Source organism: Electrophorus electricus, chromosome 25 (genome assembly GCF_041902795.1).
Source record: "Electrophorus electricus isolate QZ-2024a chromosome 25, ASM4190279v1, whole genome shotgun sequence".
Taxonomy (NCBI): Eukaryota; Metazoa; Chordata; class Actinopteri; order Gymnotiformes; family Gymnotidae; genus Electrophorus; species Electrophorus electricus.
The window spans coordinates 8,190,001-8,211,438 of NC_137521.1; the positions used below are offsets into that span (position 1 = coordinate 8,190,001).

The 21,438-nt window shown below is 40.6% G+C and overlaps 3 protein-coding genes across 6 annotated transcripts in view; 1 reads left to right on the forward strand and 2 right to left on the reverse strand.

Annotated features, from left to right (window-relative positions):
* The window catches only part of klhl12 (kelch-like family member 12), an 11,162-nt gene extending 7,751 nt beyond the window's left edge, over window positions 1–3,411 (reverse strand). For 2 of the 3 annotated variants that reach the window (XM_027001407.3, XM_081707936.1), the window contains exons 1-3: window positions 2,803–3,411; window positions 1,167–1,416; window positions 650–803 (exon numbers count right to left, since the gene is read on the reverse strand). In XM_027001407.3, the coding sequence (XP_026857208.1) occupies window positions 650–803; window positions 1,167–1,349 (337 nt within the window). In that variant the 5' untranslated portion in view covers window positions 1,350–1,416; window positions 2,803–3,411. Of the gene's footprint in view, window positions 1–649; window positions 804–1,166; window positions 1,417–1,737; window positions 2,782–2,802 lie in introns of those variants that run through there. The other variant, XM_081707935.1, reaches the window with a different exon arrangement.
* Window positions 3,412–3,558: 147 nt separating this feature from the next.
* Window positions 3,559–8,457, reverse strand: adipor1b (adiponectin receptor 1b). Of its 2 annotated transcripts, none has more exons than XM_081707937.1 (8): window positions 8,018–8,457; window positions 7,135–7,350; window positions 6,704–6,850; window positions 6,306–6,477; window positions 5,730–5,916; window positions 5,341–5,528; window positions 4,919–5,112; window positions 3,559–4,292 (listed from the first exon to the last, which is right to left on the reverse strand). In XM_081707937.1, exons 2-8 carry the CDS (start codon window positions 7,273–7,275, stop codon window positions 4,164–4,166), a joined length of 1,158 nt encoding a protein of 385 aa, XP_081564063.1. In that variant the 5' UTR covers window positions 7,276–7,350; window positions 8,018–8,457; the 3' UTR covers window positions 3,559–4,163. The 2 variants fall into 2 exon arrangements, with proteins under 2 accessions (XP_081564063.1, XP_035378124.1); XM_035522231.2 differs by having other exon boundaries at window positions 6,704–6,853; window positions 8,018–8,447.
* Window positions 8,458–9,092: 635 nt separating this feature from the next.
* On the forward strand, window positions 9,093–20,313 carry ptpn1 (protein tyrosine phosphatase non-receptor type 1). Its single transcript, XM_027001353.3, has 10 exons — window positions 9,093–9,229; window positions 9,367–9,469; window positions 10,587–10,677; window positions 11,527–11,627; window positions 13,931–14,029; window positions 14,674–14,811; window positions 14,943–15,152; window positions 15,691–15,852; window positions 16,051–16,226; window positions 16,615–20,313. The coding sequence occupies exons 2-10, from the start codon at window positions 9,413–9,415 to the stop codon at window positions 16,889–16,891; spliced, it is 1,311 nt and encodes a 436-aa protein (XP_026857154.2). The 5' UTR covers window positions 9,093–9,229; window positions 9,367–9,412; the 3' UTR covers window positions 16,892–20,313.
* The last annotated feature ends 1,125 nt before the right edge of the window (window positions 20,314–21,438 follow it).

A 21,438-nucleotide genomic window follows, 5' to 3' on the forward strand; every position in this document is an offset into this window, starting at 1 on the left:
GAGAATGAAGAGGCTTCTGCTGAGCATTAATGACAGTGGTCCACATCTTGCATAAGGTCCCACAGGCTCAGACTCATGCTGGTCTCCTACAGAACGGCAGGTGGCTGAGACTGTGCGGGCTGACTTCATCTGTTGCCTGAACAGCACGTGTTGCCTTTGCCATGCCTGTGTCTGATGGGTGAAGCGTGGAGGAGGCTGAGGCTGTGGACGGCTCTGCACGCTCACACATGCTCACAGATTGAGCTCTGCTCTGGTCTGTGATGTGATCTCTGCTGATGACTCGTTTATTCTGGCAGCACCCACAGAGCACGCCGCTCAGTGCTTCATGGTTCTGAATGGTTCTGTTCCTCTGATTCGGGACCATAAGGTGCAGGTTTACACAATTCCACCAAAAAGACTGACATCTATATGAGCACTTGTAAATTGAACGCTTATCTACTTCATTGAACTCCACCACTGAAGTGAAACAGTATGCAAGCACACTTCCAAATGTACTTAGAGGACACACACATTCTAGCCAGTGTTCTTACTAGAAAGAGCTAGCTTAGTATTATGACAATATACAGAATTCCATTACCCACATAACCAAAGGAATGTGTAGCAAAGCTCTTGTCACATGAATTCAGAAGGTAATTTTTTGAGTGTTTACCTTTAAGCTGGAGCAGGCATGCGGCAGGAAGCAGCTCCTGCACGTTCTCCACGGTAACTAACACCGTCTCTGTGTAAACAAAGTCCAGCAGGATCTCCATGGTGGAGGCAGTGAGTCCCTGAATGTCCACAAAAGACTTCCCTTTCTCAGCCAACTGGAAAGGTAGAAGAAAGGAGAGGGGTAGAGACAGGACAGCAGAAAGAATGTATTAAACAAGTTTATTTTTGCTCTGTATCCATATACATGACTAACATGACCCAACGTCCTGCATTGTTTCAAATGAATGGTTACATTAATTTAAAGCAAAGGTAAAGTGAAAAACTCAAATAATTATTAGGCTATAATGCAGGATAGAGATAAAAAAAAAAAAAAAAAGGTTTGCTAACTTTACAAATGGGTACAAATGGATTATCATGAACTGGTGACAGTAATAATACCATAAAGAGTAAAAACTCCACAGAGCACACCTGAGGGCAGATTTGGCAATGTATGACTAGTGAACATGCTTTGTGATTACCTCACTGGTGAACATGGCACAGAAATAATCACTGCAGGCAGCCAGTACGATGCGGTGGGCAGGGAAATCTGTGTTCTCCACCCTAAGAGTGATGTCACACAACGTGTTGCTCTTCCTCAAGGAGTTCATGGCATTCAGGATGGACTTCGCATGCGAGTTGGTCATGATGTCTTTGGGCGCCATGGTGACAGGCGATGGGGGAGAGCGACACTTCCACAGGCAGTGCAGGGTGATGAAGTGAGATTGAGGTCTGTGCTCATAAAAAAGATCTCAAGTGTAAGAGTGCTGATCAGGGGCAAACTTAATTCAACAGTAATGGGTGAATAATCATGAACAATCATGGTGAATACAAACTGAAGGTCATGTGATAAAAAGGAATTCTGCTAGGAAATCCTTGGTAAATGCAAACCTTGGAAAACGGTACACTGGGCAGGACCCTGAAACGTGCAAACTAAGAACCAGGATCACATTTACAGCAGATGCAAAGCCCACACACTTAACCATAACAATAATGCAAATTGGACTTAAATGGCCAAAGGCTTTAAAGGTATAAGGAAGAAACAATAGTCACTGTTGTGGTTGTTTTCATTTGGGGGTAACTCAGCACTGTTCTGGGAGTTTCATGGTTTCTCATCTTAGAGATGGCATGCCTTCCTCTGCAGTAGTAGTTTCCAACCTTGGTTCTTCAGTATCCCTTCATACCACATTTAATTTTTTCTGCTACCAGCGACTCAATTCACTGGAACATGAGTTTAAAACTGGTGTCTTTGGACAGGTACATATTAAACCTGGGCTAGGGGAAAAACTACTATATAAAACTATATAAATGTTAGGCGTTACAGTAACTGCTAATAGAACACGTTCTTTTCCTTCGAATAGCCTGATTTTTAAGCATTTTCTTTACCTTCATCCTCGGCATAGCAGGCCTAATTATGGATATAAAATAGGGAAACAGCGTGTCTGACATGCAATAAACATGGAGACAGACCAATGACGGCTCAAGATGTTCAAGAACATCTAAAACTTCTGATGATAATAATAATAATAATAATAATAATAATAATAATAAACAACTTATTGTGGCCAACTGCCTAGAAGAAAACACGAAGCACTGGCAATGTACAAACCGTGAGGTGTGAGTGCGGATCAATGACGTAAACTGCTGTGCTTCAACTTAGGTTAGGTATTAAGTAAAAATAATACTAGTTTTTAGCTCGTTTGTCATTCCTAAACCCGAGGTCTACCTACAATATTCACCGTTTTCTGTGACAAGGCCCGTAGCGTTAGGTGAAAGGTATTGCACCATCACGCACTTTAATAGCAAGGAACCGTTGTAGCTAGCTAGAGCTTACTGGTAGTGGCGTACAAGTTAACCAGTGTAGATGAGAAACAATGCAGCTACCACCGTGGCCAAAATACTGGAAACGAATAAACACGTTGTCTTTACTAGATAGCTAATCCAGCTAGCAAACTGACTGGCTAAATACTGGCAAGCTAGCTTTTAGTTACCTGGAACAAGTTAGCACCTGAAGCTAGGCGCTAACGTATAACAATTACCATAAAATTGAGCCCTGTAAACGGATACAAATAAATCCCACAAACGGATAGAAAACATACAAATAAAATGCATAAACACCTGTTAACGCAGCAGTGGTAGAAGAGACAGCGCTTGGAATAAGTAGCTAGGCAAGGCAGTAATTCTACACCAACCGGCGACAGAGCTTCATCCCCCCGCGAACGTGCTGAAAACAATGCTAAAAACAAACTAAAACAACACAAATAAAATAATGTCGCGTGTACGTCTCGTCGGCACTTAAAATGTTACAAGTTAGAAATCCATCCTAGCTATCTTAACTTAGTTGCTCAAGGGCTTGCGTGGTAAAAAAAACAAAACAAAAAACCTTTACGTAGCCATTAGCTGCTTGCCTCGGGCAACTTGGTAGTTAGCAGCCTAAACACCGCTAGCGTTACGTCACTACGTTATCGTAACCTGTGATAAGAATAAACAAACTTTGAGTCAAGAATAACAATAATTTTGAAAAAGAGGTAAATAAAGCGTGCCAGGTTATTATTGCTGTTGTTGTTAGTTTACCGTGATTTTATTTGTCACTTTTGGGTACGTTAGCGCTGTGATTGTGCTAGGAAGGGGAGCAGTGCCAGTACGCCCTCTTCTGGAGCAATATGTAAGATGGCGTCCAAGCAGGACTTGATTTGAACGCGAGTAAAAGGATCTTGAGACAAGTAAAGACTAGAGCATTGGTTCTAGTTAATGTTATTATTAAGATGCTTTTAGTAACCCAGCCCTGTTTTAAATAAATGAGTTTGGACTACTTCAACTGGACCATGGGTGTAGAAAGAGTTGTCTCTATGAATCAGAACCACACACCGATGCTTTACAGGAAAACTTCCAACAACCAAATTTTATCTAAGAAAATTAGTTTTGCCACAATCTTTACATCATATGACAATATTTACAGCCAATGAACAACATTCCCATTTTATAACCATTTTTTATAAAGTTCTGGTTTTGTAAAATTAGATAAATTATAGTTCCCCAAACCAATAGTTCCTGCTCACAGATGTGAAGCATGCTTAAATGACAGTGTGCAGAGACTGGATCAGAGAAAAAGAGGTAGTGCTGCTCAGACAGCTGTCAGTGATCTATCACTAAAAATGTCCCAAGATGCACTTTTAAAAACATTTTGAACTGTGAACACTAAACACAGATCTGAGATTTTTGTTCATCAAAAACGTTCAAGTATTTTCAATGATAAAACATGTGATCACAAACATGTCGTCATCACCCTTAAAATCAATAACAAATATTAGTCAGTACAGGCTTTGATCTTTGTTCACTTTGGATGCACTGGCTGCTTCTGGCTGTGACTGTTCCAAAAGGGTTCAATCGGCACTCCAGTGCTGAGAAAGAGGGACATGATGATGGGGAAAGCAGTAGGGAAAGAATTTAGTAGGATGTAGTAGGGATGATGGCATGGTTTAGAGGAGGGAATCATCTGTGCAGCCACCTCCGAGGCCATAGCGAAACTCCTGCAGGTTGGAGATGCCATAGAAGTGAATGAATGCTGCAGCCACAACCAGCACATGGAATATCTGATGAGACTGAAACTGAGATGGGGGGGGGGGGGGGGTTTGGTGTAAAAGAGCAGAGAGAGATAACAAAGCATTATATTAATGGATCTAATTCAAAACAAGCCACAGACAACAGCCCCCCCCCCCGAGGCAAGCACATATATATATGTGTATATATATATATATATACACATATACACACACACACATACACACACATATATAGTACATATTTGACGTTATGTACATATTTAAGTGTACTACAAGTATAGTAATTTCACCCCTTCAGTATGCACAGATTTAGAACTATATACAGAATACAGTGTTCTTAGCATTTTGAAAGTCTAAAAGAAACTGAACTTGACATACAGGTGTTAGCTTGAAAGGCATCTAGGTTATTTTAACTACAATATTGTTAGAGGTTGCTGGTTCAAGCCCCATCCCTGCCAAGCTACCACTGTTGGGCCCCTGAGCAAAGCCCTTAACCCTCAGTTGCTCAAACTGTATTCAGTCATAACTGTAAGTCACCTTGGATAAAAGCATCTGCTAAATGTCATAAAGATACAATGATGCACATAGATATGCTCTTATTGAATCGCTGCAAACACAGAATATCTTCATGTTATATTAACTCCAAGTTGTTGTCTGTTGTAATGTCTTACCCAGATGTCACATTTCCCAGGGAAGAAGCGTTCAGGGATGCGTGCAGCATAGAGGCCAGCTCCAGTGATGTACATGGCAGCCATTAGGATGAACCAGCCCATCTGGCCCACTGTTGTGGCCTTCACAAAGCCTTCAGTGATCGTAAAGTGCATTGTGGGAATGATTCCACTAAGCCCCAGGCCAAGGAACACACCTGAATGCATAAACCAAAACAACTCCTAAACAACTTTCATCCTTACAGGTGAGCAGCTCTATGCAACACATATGATCAGAAGTAGGTGTTTTGCATAGGTAGAAGACAGGTGTTTTACTGGTACAAGGGGGAGTTTCATGTCTGGGTCCATTTTACTAGCATGTTGCCTGCATGCACCGACTTCTGGTGTGTATGTGCATTACACGAGTGAGTGTGTGTTTATGTTACCTGCACGTGTAGGTCGGTGGCGTGGCGTGGCAAAGCGGTCCCACTGTGCCACAATAATGGCAGAGATGCCCAGCACACACACCACAGAGAGGTAGATGAGCCTTGGCTGTGGAGAACAGTAGAACGAGTAATAGAGCCACGGCACGAATGAGCCCATTATGAGCAGAGCTATGCCAGAGTAGTCCAACCTAAACACACACACACACACGCAAGCATGCACACACACAATGAAGATATACATTAAACACATAAAAAAATATACATAATCACAATTCAAAATTTAGAGCTCAACTAACACCTTAAAACATTCACCAAGTAAATACCAAACCAAGCATATTAAACCAGCATTTTCATACTCCTACCAAAAGGGCACACACACAAATACTCACTTAGAGAATGTTCTGGATACTTTCTCTGAATGGCAGTAGACAGTGTGGAAGAGCCAAGAGAAGCAGAGACAGAGCACAGCACCCAGGAAAAACATGCCGAACACCACCTTCTCCTGCAAGGGAGCCATGAAGGACACATTCGGCCTCAGCATGGTCAGAGTGCCCAGACACAGGAAGAGAATCAGCCCTGAGAGGAACAACATATCAATAAAAATATTAATAAATGCTAATAAACAGTCTGAATTAAACATCATTACATATCTACAGCTTCTGACAGTTGTGGTGTTTTATTTTGTTAGTCATACTCTTAAAGAAGTTGTGTGCACTACTGGACTACTAGAAATCATAATTTGAAAGTCAAACAAGCTGTAATAAATGTGAAGTCAGAGACATAATGACCAGTGATGGTATCAAAAAGATAACAGACTGTGATAGTCTCAAAAAGATAACAGACAAAAAAAAGAAGTTACAGCTACTTAGAAAATATGTTTCAACTAAACGCTTTTCAGAAACATGAAACAAAAATGCCACCACACATACACGCATATACATGCGCATACAGTCTTAGTCACAGACCCAGTAAGTGTGACCAGATGTTCCCCGTTTCTGTATGGATCCTGAAGATGCTTCTGAAGCAGGCTCGGAATGATGGCATGGGTGGGCGGTGACCATGAAGTAGGTAGTCATTATCTTTCAGCCAGTCAGGAAGCAAGTGAAAAGGGATCACTCGCCAACGTCCTTCCCATACCTTGGAGTACAGTCATACATAGGTCAACAGCTAAGTGCTTATCCAATGTATATGAAACACAGAGCAGCCGCTAGCAAATTTGACCATCACACATCAGGAATTATGTCTGACCTGAAGGCCAAACGATTGTAGACTTGTTTATAACAAACAGAGTAACAGAACTGACCTAGATCATCCCTAAACCTAGCCTTATAGGTATATCGTGCATGGCTTCTGAAAGGGCTACCTTATGTACAAACTCCTCCATCTTTTCCATTGCATGGTGCGCTTGCAAAGGCAGTGTGACAATCCGCAAGTCTTCCTCCTCCTCCTCCTCCTCCTCTTTGTCACTGTCATCATCACCAACATCTGCACCTGGGAATGCTGTCGCACCCTTCTAATGTAAATAAGGTTCCAATTAAAAAGACATCAAGGTACAGCAAGAGGTGCAGAAGGCTGCCAGTAAACATGAATATTAAAGTAGTTTCAAGTGTAAAGAGGCAGTGTTCTTGATTGGGACAGACTAAATCAGTACTGACTGGTTAGCTAGATTTTAGCTTTTAAGGCTACCAATGCATCAAAATCACCTCATCATATCTAGCAACACAACAGTATTCCTTCCTTCTCTCCCTCTTTCTCTGTTTGCCTTTCAATGTTTTGATCCAAGACATCACTCACTCTGAGCTTTATAGCCTTTTCTAGACTCAGCAGTGGTCCAAGCTCGGCAAGCTCCACATTGTCCATGCTGCTCTCATCCTCCAAGCCTTGGCACTCGGCATCGCTACTGGAGCTGCCGTTGTCATAGTGTCGCGTTGTCATGGGGAGAGAAACCTAAAGCTCCCCAAAAGGTTAAACCTTGTCCTGCAGTTGGTAATCAAGGTCCTGTGGTATTTTCTGAATGATAAATTGAGAAATGTGTTAATTAAGTAGTACATTTCAAACAGACATAGATTAACATAATGCTGTTAAGATCACTTTGAGATTTATTTGTAAACAGAAGATCAGACTAAAAATACTGACCTATTTATACTGTGAGCATAAGATGAAATGGGACAGTGAGTACTTGCAATAAACTTTCAGAGTGGGTATATATACAGAACATTAATGTTTCATTAGTTCTCTTATTGTCTTTACTACTAAATTAGGGTTCATGTAGTCATACATAACTTTGTCATAACTGATTTTAATTCAGTCTGACCAAAGCAAATGTTAATTATATGGACAAAAGTGTAGGACACAACAGTGTTCAAAGAGTTGTCAAAATACAATTGCTGACGATTTGACATATTTAATGTGAGTAAATGACGTGGTAAAACTATTTATTCAAGTAGTTTCAGCAATGGCAGAACTAGGCAGCTGGTTTTACAACCATTTTCTCGTTTAGAAACTGAAAACGTGCACATTCGTCCACTTCCAATTCTTAACTTCCTAGTTAAGATAGCTATCTAGCTAGATCCCGACTGCTAATATAACAAGTGGTTTACTTTCCAAATGTGCGAACGAATTAAAGTAAGTGATTATACATTTCGATACATTACAAGATACTTGTAACTGCTCCTACCTGATTTGGGTTGCTGTGGGAAAGCGTTGATTTAAACACACTCAAAAGTCTACTGTCACTAGCTTTTATGTAAGTGGACTTTTCAAGATAGCTAGTTAGTTGCAAAGTCGCTGACTACACACACTAGTTAGCACACGCTAGCTAGTGTCATCTAACACTACCAGCGTTGACAATCCGTTTGCTTGCTAGCTAGCTAATATCCACTTGGGGTTTCTGTTACAGAGATCTAAAAAGGACGTGTCTGAAAGATCTACTTTTCTGTGAGTCTGAGGTATAAACTATTTTTTTTCTGACACTACATTAACGTTACTGGCTCTGACTACAACGCAAAAAACATGGCTAGCTATCTGATACAGCTAGCGAGATACTTCCTTCCTGGAAACGGCTGTCAGCACACAACGCAGTAAGTCACCGCATAGTAAATAAAGGAGGAAGGGCCTACAGAAACCATTAAGGCATCCTAGACGGGCATCTAAAATATGTAATGTAAGCCTGGCAGAGCAAATGACATTTTTTAGGTATAAATAAAGTATAACCATCAAAAAAGCAGCGATGACTCACTGTAACAGCCCCTACATAATACATGTGACCTAAATATCAAATATTGAAGTCATTAGTTATGGAGACATAAAAAATACTGGTAGTTCTTTTTTTTAAAACGTAGTAGTAGGCCAAGAGAAGCAGTAGTAATAATAATAGTTTCGTAACAGCAACAGCAACGACATAATAATAATAATAATAATAATGATAATGATAATGATAATGATGATGATAATGATATTATTATTAGTAGTAGAAGTAGTAGTAGTAGTAGTAGTAGTAGTAGTAGTAGTAGTAGTAGTTGTTGTTTAGTAATTGTTTTTTAGTAGGCTTAAATGGGTTAAAGGGGTTAAATGTACTACATAAAAAGGAAATAGAACAAATTGAAGTAAGACATTTCGTTGCACTTGTAACCTTTCACACAATCTTTTCACAATTTCTAAATATATTTTTCTATTCTCTACATCTCAAACTGAGACATAAAAATTAAAATACTACACAACCCAGAAATCATTTATTTTAACACTTGCGCTCTCCGCCCCAGCACTGTGTGGTGATTGGGGTTTTCGTTTGCGACCTCTGCCGCCTTCGTCCTTTGATTGGTAAAGTTCAGTCGATCTTGGGGGAGAAGAGCAGTGCGGTAGCACGGGAGGAACGTGCAGCGTGTTTCCGGTAAGAACAGGCAAAGAGACAACAGCAACATTAAAAAAATTAATATATTCACTCAGCAAATACATTAAGACTTTCGGAACCTGTGTGGTCTATGTGATTTGACGCCAGTTTCCTGTTCGGTTGTGCGTATTGTACAGGGAGTCGTCGATCGGTAGCAGGGGAGCGGGGTACTAAAACACGGCAATGGAAGCCGAGTTTCGGGAAATTGATGAATCCGGGAACTGGAACGCCATTTACCAGGTATGAAGCTAGCAGGCAAATAAATATTACACTCATAAGTGTTATTTTAGTTAGCTAAGATGGCGAATACTGTGAAATAACCTAGCCGACAAGCTGGCGAAATCTGAGCCGCTGTCCCGTGTGTAAATTTGACCTCGTTTCGTTTGTTTTATTTGCTTTTATCGCACTGACACTTGGCTACATCAGTAAGGTTTGACTTGTTAATGTGAGATGATTGAGGCTGGAGAGCTACGCTGGCTAGCAGGCAGCTAACGCTAGCTGGGGTGATGGCTAGCGAAGCTGGCTGAGGCAGTTCTATGAAGGCTAGCTAGTTAGCTACCTATATAACGGCTAGGTAGCTATTCCAGCCGGCGGACTGACTTGTCCAACATTTGTTAGCAAGCTTTATAATAGAAGTTATATTGCATTACGGGATTACTTGTATGATTTCGAGATTTGATAAACTTTAGTCTGTCGTAATCGCATGCGGTTATTTGTCTTATTAATGGCTTGACTATTGACTGACCCTACTCATCTCTTAAGACAGACATGTTCTTTCTGAAGCTGCTAGCTAGCATAGCTTTAGGTAATTTAGTAAGGGAAAGTAAAATTGTCCGACAAGGACGTTTCTGGTAAAGTGGATATTGACCAATCTTGTGTTTTTCCTTTTCCAATTTAAAACCGAGACCACTGACCGCTCATTTGACACGCCTGTCATTCTAGCTAAAGAGAGTCTTCAGCTAATGAGAATGTCTAGCTATATTAATGTGTTATTGCGCTGGCGCATCTAATTAAAATTCAAGAAAAAACTTGTGGAGACCATCTCATCTCTTTGACGTTGTGCTAATCGGTGTATGTGGCAGGTGATAATTGACGAAACATCAAATGCTTCCCCACAGACAGCAATGTATGGTTGAGTAAAGTACAACCTAAATCAATTTAAATAGAGATAAAGTGATAAAGAAGCAAAGGGTAGAGGTACTTCTGCATATACACACATACATGTTCTGAATGGGAAAACTAGCTAGTAATTAGTAACACAGTCTGTGCAAAATTAAGTAGGTTTTGATCTATTTATCTGGAAGGCATTTTTCATTGTCCTCTGTAACTGGTGTAATACATATTTGTTTGTCCCTAGGAAATCAGACAACAATCAAGTGAACTGCCCTGCAAGATTGCCAGGCTTCCAGAGAACAGAATCCGCAATCGCTACAGAGATGTCAGCCCATGTATGTGTGTATTTTAGAGACTATTCATTTTTTTATTTCAAAAGATATGGGTGAAAGCTGTCCTGTTCTACAGAGTCCATTATTAAACATGCTTAATGTGTTTTTTTGTTTATTTTATTTTATTTTTATCAAGTGTTCAATTATGCATGCAACTCAGGACCAAAATGTCTTGGAATAAGTACACTGATCTGTAACCATATAAATTTGATATGGATAATGTACTAATGAGAGAGCTGATACTTGATCAGTGTTGTAAGATGATTGATAAATTGGTTTGTGTGTATCTGAGAGTAACGCCATAACGCATCTTGTTGTGACTCCCAAAATAAGAGGAGTTAAAATATCACTTATCATGGAGTTCAGCGATTCAGTGAAGGGTTCATAAAAAGATACATTATCTAGGCACTGGAGTTATTTAGCACTAACAATGCCATATTTGTGTCCCCCTCTTCTCTTCATCATCGTAGTGTCTATAGAGAGCAGTGCTGCTGTGGTTTCCTCTTTTTTTTTCTCTCTTGTGCTTTCTCTATTCCCCATCTCTTTTTGTTTTTTTCTTTTTTTTTTCTTTTTTTTGGTTTGAGTTTTGAGTGCAACAACCATCACTTATATAAACAAAAGCCACTGCTATCTCTAGCCTGAGGCTATTTTTGCTAAACTAATATCAGGAACACGTGTTCTTTCTATTGGTGGAACTGAGAAAAGGACCTGAAAAAAGCCTTATAATATTTGTTACCACTGATACCCCTGGGAATTTCTCCTCAGCTGCACCTGCATGACTGTCACTGTATGCCACTTTATGTGACTTTCTTTCTCTCCCTCTCTCGCCTCCCCTCCCCCCACCCCTACTAGTCGACCATAGCCGGATTCATCTTCAGCTGGCCAGCAATGACTACATCAATGCCAGTCTGATCTCCATGGAGGAAGCACAGAGAAGTTACATTCTCACTCAGGTTAGAAGACAAGGGCTTAGGCCCAATGACCCTCCCATGAAATTCTTCATGCTTTCCGTAGAATTCTCTCTCACTCTGGGAATGTCTCAGAGGAACATGGGCATGTTACTGAAGTACCTCAGCAAATTCTCAACCTCTCACCGTACACCTCTCAGCATTGTACATCATTCATGCATTCCTTCAAAAGATGCTAATCCTCTGGGAGCATAGTTTTACCCATGGCTGCCTCATTAGATGCCTATTGTGGAGCTTAGGACTTGTTGTTCTGTGGAATGGTACAGATCCTGCTCTGACTTCACAGCAGCTTTGCCAAGCAGTGTAAAATGTATAGAGATGGTCTCAGGCTGGATGGTGATCTCAGTACATGGACATGAGCCAAAGTAGGAGGCAAGACAAGGTACAGCACAGGAATCGGAGGCTTCATAGCAGGACATTTAATAAGTGGGAAGGGAAGATTAAAGGACCAGAGTATTTCAATCCATATAACATTTACACTTCTAATTTTGGTTACTTTTTAAGCAGTTGATCCTGGAAGTTTGTTTTCCAAATTTTGTTGAAAGTGTACTTACATCAAAAAGATTTGTCATATTTATCCTAACATTTAATTTGAAGGCAGAAAAGTTTTTTTTAAGTTTTTTTTTTATTTTTTATTTTTTTATTCCAATGAAAGTTATAGACTATTTAATGGTAAAATGCATTTAAATAATGGATTCTCATTTTCCTTTTCCCATTTCTTTCTTTTGTGACCTAATAATGCAAAACGAAAAAATGGTAGTAATGAAAAAGTGACAGCCAACCAACAGCGACTTTATGCCAGCCAAAAAACAAAAATGTTGGCCATTCACATTTTGAACATCAGATCTGCTTACATGAGTTATCGGTTTTGTGGTTTGCTGAGTTCAATTAAAATATTGGCACCCATCCTGGCATCTAAATTATGCACAGTGTGCCTTGTTTAGCTTATAATATCAGAAGTTATTTTTAAATACAGCTTCAATATCGGAAACTCTCAAATTGAGTTATAGATATGAAGTAGCTTTTCTCCTTTAATGGGGATGAATGTCTGATATGGGACTTAGAGTATGGGGCTATAATATTGAGAGGATATATAGGATCAAATGTGCAGGTCTCGATGACAATATTCAAAGGAATCTGTGCATCTGCCTATTCTTAGTAAATGGGAGAGATCCATAAAACTGCAGTACTATTAATATAAATAAATATGAAACTGTCCAAACATTCTTCTCATCCTTCGCACCTTTTACATGCCAAGGAACCACTGCTCGTTCTAGACTCATTCCTCACTCTTGTACCTAACATGTCTTTCATATTAGTTTCATTAAAAATTCAAAGTGGTTATTGAGTAACATCCTTTAAGATTAAATAACTAAAAAATAAGGTTGGAGTTTAATAGATTAAAGATCCAATGATTAGCAGACATGTAGTCTGTTCCTCAAAAATGGCAATCAGCATCATAATATTTGGTTTAATCTTCTCCTAATACTTTATGGCTGATTTATATGAACTGGTATTATTCAGTTGAGTAATGATGTGGATGACATTGATGGTTCTGGTGCAAGCCCTGTGTGGGAGGTTAATGACTGCTTCGCAGAAAGTGCAGGAAGTTTCAGATGTTTATTTCACGCCGTTGACGCTTCCTGGCCTGTCTGGAGCATGTTGTGAAATACCCGAGAGTGCGTCAGAATCAAGAGCTCCTCACTCTCAGAGCTGCTCGTCCCCACATTGTGCGAAACGAAAAGACGCGCCTGAACGTGCCTTTTACTTTGTGTTCAGCTGGGGGGGGGGTTCACCCTTACGTAGAATCCCACACATCACCAAGGTCACATATCTGCTTGGTTCTGGCTGGTTCTGGACATCGGAGCTAGCTGCCAGGTTTGACTGTTGGAATTTCCATTAGCAATTTAATAGCATTAATGAGTAAATTAATAAACTTAATTATGTAAACAATTGTCTCAGTGGTCTCAGTCACCGCAAGTCTCAGGATAAATTTCAATTTAGTATGTTTTCATAGTGGAATAGAGTAGAGACATTCTGATTGTACACAGCCAATGTGAATAAAGGAAAAGGACATTTTCCATCATGATTATTTATTTGGAAAAAAGGTCCCTCTCTCCCAAAGGCGAGAGGCCAATTGACTGGCATTCAGTAAGTTCTACCAAATACCCATCAAGCCTGTTCGAATGTTCTGCCTCAGTGGTGATTCTCACCATTGTTTTAAAGCATCCTTCCACTTTATAGGAGTTTTTTCAGTACTTGATCTGTTTGTCTCCCTCTCCCTGCAGGGTCCTTTACCTAACACATGTGGCCATTTCTGGGAAATGGTCTGGGAACAGAGGACTCGTGGGGTTGTCATGTTGAACCGTGTTATTGAAAAAGGCTCGGTGAGTGCCCCTATCTTCCTCCCCTTCACCTGCTCCTTTTAGTTGGACTCAGCAGGTTAATCAACCATAACACCTGCTGGTGCTAATCATCGGCCTCCTCTAAACAGCTAATGCTGTGAGTTTGGTAGCTGCTGGTAAGTAAATGTCTACCTATGGGATGGTGATGATCATGCTGTGTGATAAATGCTTTATTAAATGTGTACATACCATCCTTGTGAAGCCTCTGAATGCCCTGAATGGGTGTACTGATTGATGGCCTTGTCAGGGTGATGCAGTACAAGAATGTTTTATGTGTTTTTGTTTGTTTTTTCCAACAGGTTTGTAGTGCTGTGGAACATTTACATTTATGGAATTTAGCTGACGCGTTTGTCCAAAGCGACTTACAATTATGACTGAATACATCTTGAGCAATTGAGGTTTAAGGGTCTTGCGCAGGGGCCCAGCAGTGGCAGCTTGGTGGTGGTCGGCTTAAACTGGCAACCTTCTGATTACTAGTCCAGTAACTTAACTACTGAGATACCACTGCCCTGGAACAGATTTGTTAGCAGAAGCTGACACCTGGCTAGGTGAGGTGGCCCCCTGGGTTGTGGAGCTCATGCTGACCTCCTGCTGACCTCATGCTGCTGTGTATTTTGCTGGCTCAGGTGAAGTGTGCACAGTACTGGCCTCAGAGAGAGGAGCGCGAAGCCATGTTTGAGGACACAAACTTCAAGCTGATGCTGGTTTCAGAGGATGTGAAGTCATATTACACAGTAAGGCAGCTGGAGCTGGAGAATCTAACGGTGAGGGAGCACATTCTCCTCATTGTCTTTGTGTTTTGGCTAATGGCTGTATTGTAACGACCAGAGGGATCCAGGTCTTGGTCCTGCATATACTTGAGAGTTGTAAACTCTGCGCGATTGTGTGTTTCCAGACTCAGGAAACCAGGGAGATTCTTCATTTTCACTACACAACCTGGCCTGACTTCGGCGTGCCAGAGTCTCCGGCATCCTTTTTGAACTTCTTGTTTAAGGTGCGTGAGTCGGGCTGCCTCAGTTCAGACCAGGGCCCTGTGATAGTCCACTGCAGCGCCGGCATCGGCCGCTCGGGAACCTTCTGCCTTGTAGACACCTGCCTCCTGCTGGTGAGAGCACCTATAATTTTTTTATCTGACTTTTAAAAATGTTTGTTTCCCTACTTTTGTTCTTTCTTCTGTTTTATTTCAATTTTATACTTTAAGTCATTCATTCTCAGGAAATTTCTTGGATCACCGAGATATGGTGTTTTCTGATCTTTTTCTTCTCTTTTCTGTCAGAGCATCTGCACTTTTTTTATAGTGAGAAAGAACATGATGTCTTACCCAATGAGGCAGCAAAACAGCAGTAAAAATAGCATGCACTTAGGCATACTGTTGTAGCATGTTTGCATATCTGTTCTCAAACTACCAGAGTGTGTTAATGCTTTGTTTAGAGTGAGGTCTCATATATGCAGAGGGCTGAGAATTCAGTCTGGCCTAAAGGTTTGAAGAAAAACCAATTCCCTCTAGATTGGATTTTGGCTGTTAGTTTAGGTTTAATCCCTTGATTGAATCCGATCCTGTCAGTAATTCAAAATCCACTCGTATGCCTACTAAGAAGCTACCCATTGATGGTTTAAGATTAATTCTTCCTCTGCATGTGGAGATGTCTCTACGGAAAGACCCATCATCTGTCCGAATCAAGGATGTTCTGCTGGACATGAGGCGGTACCGGATGGGTCTGATCCAAACGGCAGACCAGCTCCGATTCTCCTACCTCGCCGTTATTGAGGGAGCAAAGTACATCATGGGAGACACATCTGTCCAGGTGAGACACACCTGAAATGGTAAGCAAAGTTCATATGTACAATATGCGTGTTAAAATTAATTTGTAACTGTAATTTCTTTTGTGAATGTATTTGAGTGCCAAAATGTAAAAAAAATATTTTTAGTTTTGGCATTAATTGAGATGGCTTAATAACATAGTGACATGTCATGGTTTTGCTCATCTGCATGGGATGTTAAGGAGTCATGGAAGGAGTTATCGAATGAGGAACACCCTCCACCAGACTTCACTCCCCCACCTAGGCCGCAACCCCCAAAAGGTCCCCACAACGGCATGGGTGACTCTGTAAAGTTAGAGCCCACAATACGTTTTTTCCATGAGCTGATTCAGGAGAGCAATGATATTCGCACACACAGGTAACATGCAGAACCATATATATATATATACACACACACACACACACACACACACACACACACACCCCTACGACTACTACTACTACTACTACTACTACTACTACTGCTACTAAAACTGTATCTGTGCATCAGCTGTATAAATTGTATATAGGAAATCTCAAGGCGAGAGCAATTCTGTAGCTAAAATGTGCCAATAATGGGTTTCTTATTCTCTGCCACTGCCTTGATAGTAAGTTACATAGTGCATGTTAACTTTTTTGGAACGCATTATGTAGTGTGCAACACTGCACATGGCTAATTGTGTACATGTTGGCAAAGATAACAAACAAGATGTGAGTCTCACTCATCTGTTGTTCTGTTTCTGTGGGGGGGGGTTTCCCTCTTATAGTGCTCCTCCAGAGATTCGCAGGCGGCCGGTAGCGGGTGAGCCTGGTACGTCGTCCTTGTCTAGCAATCAGCCTGACGGTGCCAATGCTCTCCAGCCAAGCGACATAGTCACAGCAACAGAGGCTCCGCCCAGAGCCTCACGGTCGTCCCCAGAGATGCCGCCTGTGCTGCCTGGTGGCAGTGTGGCAGGCGAGAGAAGCCGCCTGCTGGCTAGTGTGTGTGTGTGCACTGCACTCGTATTAGGTGCTTATGCCTGTTACCGTTTCTGTTTTCGCTGATGTGTTGTCTCTGTCTCTGTCTGTCTGTCTCTCTGTCTCTCTGTCTCTCTCTCTCTCTCTCTCTCTCTCTCTCTCTCTCTCTCTCTCTCTCTCTCTCTCTCTCCCCTCCATCAGGGGATAGTATTGGGGTGGGGGAATAGGTTCTGCTGGCCAGCCAGCCCTCTCTACCTCATTAGAGAAAGGGAGAGATGCAGAGGGAGAGCCATCTGCCAGTGAGATCTGTCTCTTTATTCATATTATCTTTTGACTTGTTTTTTAGTATCCCAGTTCTCTCCTTAGTTTGGGAAAGGATGCAGAAAAGCAACCAAACTACTGTTATCCCCCATTTTACACACACACAAACATAGTCTATGTTCTCAATATCTCAGGGCGTCAGATATCAGGTGTCACCCAAATATGGCATCCAGGTGTTACTTATCCAAATAAACCCTCTTATTATTGCTGCAATAAGCAAGGGAATGTTAGTGTGTTCACTGTGTGCATGTGTGTGTAGTTGGGAGATATATTGTATGTGTGGTCTGTTTACCTTTCTTGAACCTTCCTAGAGCTTTCATTTCTTTTGTCTTTTCCTGTTATGCGTTAACAGTGCCTCTTAATCTACAGCAGTGGGGGGTGTGTGTGAGTGAGACAGAGAAAGAGTGGTACTGAAGCCAGGATCCAGCAGGTGCCTGCTCATTCTCTGTATGGAGAGAGGCTAGTTCTCCTACTCGGAAAGAAACTTGCCAGTCATACATGTACATGTTCTCTTTTAGACTGCTTTGATGCCAGGGCATGTTTGTGAATGAGCTGTTCTATAAGCCAGGTGGGAGCTTGCTCCCTGCTAGGCTAAAGGGAAGTGTGTTTGTTTTTTTGTTTGTTTTTTGTTTTTTTTTTTCCTTAGATGAAACAGAATGTGTATATATACTTAAGGATGGTCAGTGACATGTCCTGATGCTCTGATCTCACATTCTGTTTTAGTGAGAGAAGACACAGTTAGCCAGGCTTCAGCTTTCTGGTGTTTGTAATAGTAGCCCAGCATTTCCTTGGCCATTTCTTTCTCATGTCGTTTTCATTGTAAGGCCTGTTCAATTATTTCACTTGAGTGAGCTTTTGTGCTTTGAGGTGTGGTTGTGTGTGTGATTGTGTGGGTGTGTGCATGTGCGCTCTCGATAGGGCCTGAACGGAGAGGTGGGATAGCAAGCCATGAGCATGTTCTAGCCCGCCTCTTCCTGCCCACTTCCAAAGGTCACATTTGCACTTAGTTTTTCAACAGCAAAATGACAATATAAGATGCAATGATGAGGCTCCAATGGACGAGTCACGTCCACTCAGCCTGTTGCTTGTTTTTGCTTTGGCTCTTATGAACTCTTGGAATGTGCTTTTCTTTTTTATTAAAGATTTTCTGTCATAGTATTCTTTTCAACCTATTTTGTTTGTCATCGAGCTTGGAAGTATCTGATCAGCATTTTCAGGGACATTATACTTGTTCTTATGGTTTTATAAAAGTAATTGAAAGCTTTGCTTTTCTGGCTCAGAATCTGTAGTGGAGGCAGGGGGTGGAGTTAGCGCTGCATTAAACGTTACCACAAGGTTATGAATATTTAACCTTCCCAGGCCGCAATAACGCACAACAATGCCAGGTCAGCCCACGACACACTGGCTCAATTCCAAACCCTTTCCCGCTTTTTGCAGTCATAGCATACTGGAGGGAATCGCAGCTTTCACGTCGACTCAGAATCCAGCCACCAGGTGGCAGAGTTAAGTCTGGTTGCTTACTTCAGTGCAGTATTTTCTGCTGTTATGGTGCTAAAGGAAGGGTTGTAGTGGTTGGATTTGGCCATCATTTCCTCCTCCACTTCTTCTGTTAGCAATATACAAGTACACTTGAATGTTTGTGGTCCCTTATAAATGGGTTCATGAGGTGCAAGAACAAGAAACAGGCAATCCCTTTTTTTCAGCTTAAAGTTTATAATGGCAGCTGACACTTGTATACTTATGTTCCTTGGCCAAAAGCCAGTGTAGGAGGAAAGATGCATGAATAAAATGGTGGCGTGTTTTTAGTTAGTTTTTTTTAGCTAAGGTCTCTGAAGATATGGTTTTTGGTTCAGATAGGCTTAAGTGATTTTGTTCTGTGAGCATGTCTGATTATTATGGAGACAGTTTAGACTTTGTGTTCCTGTATTATGGCAAATCACCTGCCTATTGTCTTCCCTGAAGTGCAAGGGTTAGTTGTGTCACTAGTACAGAACACTTATAGACTATTGGCTAATTTAAAGTATATCAGGGTGATTTTTTTTTTAATTATTATTTTTTTTTTAATATATATATATTTTTTAAAATAAGTGCAAATTCATCGACTTAAGTTTGTACATTTAATTCTAAGCTCATGTAAACCATAAACCTGATCAGTGATCTCCCTTTTTTTTTTTTTTTCCCCTCCCATGGGCTATTTGACAAAGAAACTAGTGGATAGAAAATGCTGACTAACATCCATGATTTAGGACCACATATTATCAGCATTCTTCAGATCTTTCAGCCTCCCTGGACAGAGAGCAGTGGGGGTCAATCAAATAAATAAACAAAGCACCAGCACATGGAGAAAAATGAGACTGGTCATAGGATTTAGCAGCCTTGCCATAGGTTGGACTTTGTCATCTACATATGATTATTACTGTTATTATTAGAGGTTGCTGATGGTTGACTGCAAATATTTCCTCCAAGTCAAACAGAAAAAGCTCAACAGGTTGACAGAATGTGTATACATCTTCAAATTGACAAATAGCTGACAATGCTCTTATGATCAAATTTGTTTTACTTTTTGCAATGATTCCAGTCAGTTTATTATTTTAGAGCAGTACCTGAACTTGTTTGGCCTGCATTAAAGGAACTATCTTTGCCTGAACAACTTCAAAATGACAACTTGTGATTGTACTTCGACATGCTGGGTTGGGTTTGATGATATTCTCTTAATTTGCTTTTCTCACAGGTTATGATTGGATTAAAGGTCTTACTGTTGGACTGACAGTGCGAGAATCTAGTTTACACTAGTGATTTAAAAGTGCCCAATCCCTGTGGCCAGCTCAGCGGCTGGAATCCTAGAATGTAACGTCCTTCTTATGGACAGCCCCACTCACTACTTGTTTTGTTCTTGGTAGATTGCTTGTGTTTGTGGGGTTTTCTTTTTTCTGCACGGGCAGAACGCTACAATTCTGAAAACCTCTCAGCCTTTATGTGGAAGGTCTCCTTTGCCCCCTTCACTTTTTTTCTTTTTTTTTTTTTTTTCTTTTTTTGTTCATTTATTTTTTTATGTTCAGTATACATTATATTACTCTTTTGTACAAATAACTACTGCTTTGTTCTGGTTGATCTGATACTCATTGGAGATTTTTATGTTCAGACTGAAAGCCAAACAAATGCTGTGGTAATAAAATCATGTCTTAGAACTGTCTCCTTTTGGTTTTGTTTTGAGCAAACTGGTTATTCCAGTGTTACACGAGAGCACCTAGTACTGAAACCAGTGCAGACATGCACACACATTAGCAGGATGCACCTTTGCAGCTAAAACAGGGCCTAAACTACTACAGATTGAATAAGCATTTATACTGTCCAGAAGGCCCACACACACACAATCTAACTAACATTCCTTTTGTAGGTCAGTGCTAAATATCTTGTATATTTGTGTCATGACTAGTAGAAGATAGCGGAATTCTAAAGTGTGTGTGTGTATACTTTTATCTTACTTTCAACAAGAGGCTTATTTTACAAGAAATGATTTTCTTGACAACTTTAATGTTTGCAGTTGTGGAGAAGTGGAACTGGTAATATAGAAGTTCTGAGGTAAGTGTAATGTACCGAGTTAACACTGCCCCAAATGGGTTTCAACCCAACAACCCTGCACTGTGAACCGGTTTTGTTTTCCATTTTCTACAAATGCTACTTTTGGTAGCCACAAGGGGGCACTTTCGGATAAGAAAACCAGTCATGCTTTTTTTTTTCCCTGCTGGAGGGTAAAGGAATGAAGTTGAGATAAGAACCTTTTACATCAGCAGGCAAGAATGTGATCTGTAAAAAAAAAAAAAAAGCACTTAGTTTCATGGGGAAAAAGTTCCAAAAGGCCATTAATTATTTGAGTTTACTGTAATCTTGAAGTACTGTATATTTCCAGGGGTGGAGTTAAATTCACTCCCAAGTGACATTTCAAGCTTTTTTAAAAAGGAGACTTGCTCTAGGTAGTTTCCTCCATAATGTGGTTATTAAAGGTAAATGCATAAAGATTAATCTGGTTTTCTGAAAAACATTCTGGATAAACATTTGTGAAGGCTACAGTGTATAGATGGTTATACAGAAAAATCTGCGGTCTTTTAGAAAGGGTATAGTTTGGTATGCAGAAGTATCTACCATTTTCTGTATCTTTCATTTATACGTTACTATGAATCCCCATGGGAAGTCTATCCCACCATAATGCTACATCAGACTAATTTAGGGTTGGAAATAAATGCTGTACACAAATACATTTCCTCTGCATTTAAAAATTAACTTCAATGAAGGATCTACTAGCCCCGGTACAA

Bases quoted from the DNA above. Each gene is read 5' to 3' on its own strand.
- adipor1b (XM_035522231.2), bottom strand. From the start codon at position 7,275: ATGACAACGCGACACTATGACAACGGCAGCTCCAGTAGCGATGCCGAG. The intron at 5,917-6,305 runs GTCTGTGACTAA...TGTTCCTCTCAG, and splicing joins CATCTGGTCACACTTACTGG to GGCTGATTCTCTTCCTGTGT. The intron at 5,113-5,340 runs GTAACATAAACA...TTATGCATTCAG, and splicing joins CCACCGACCTACACGTGCAG to GTGTGTTCCTTGGCCTGGGG.
- ptpn1 (XM_027001353.3), top strand. From the start codon at position 9,413: ATGGAAGCCGAGTTTCGGGAAATTGATGAATCCGGGAACTGGAACGCC. The intron at 11,628-13,930 runs GTTAGAAGACAA...CTCTCCCTGCAG, and splicing joins GAAGTTACATTCTCACTCAG to GGTCCTTTACCTAACACATG. The intron at 14,030-14,673 runs GTGAGTGCCCCT...TTGCTGGCTCAG, and splicing joins GTGTTATTGAAAAAGGCTCG to GTGAAGTGTGCACAGTACTG.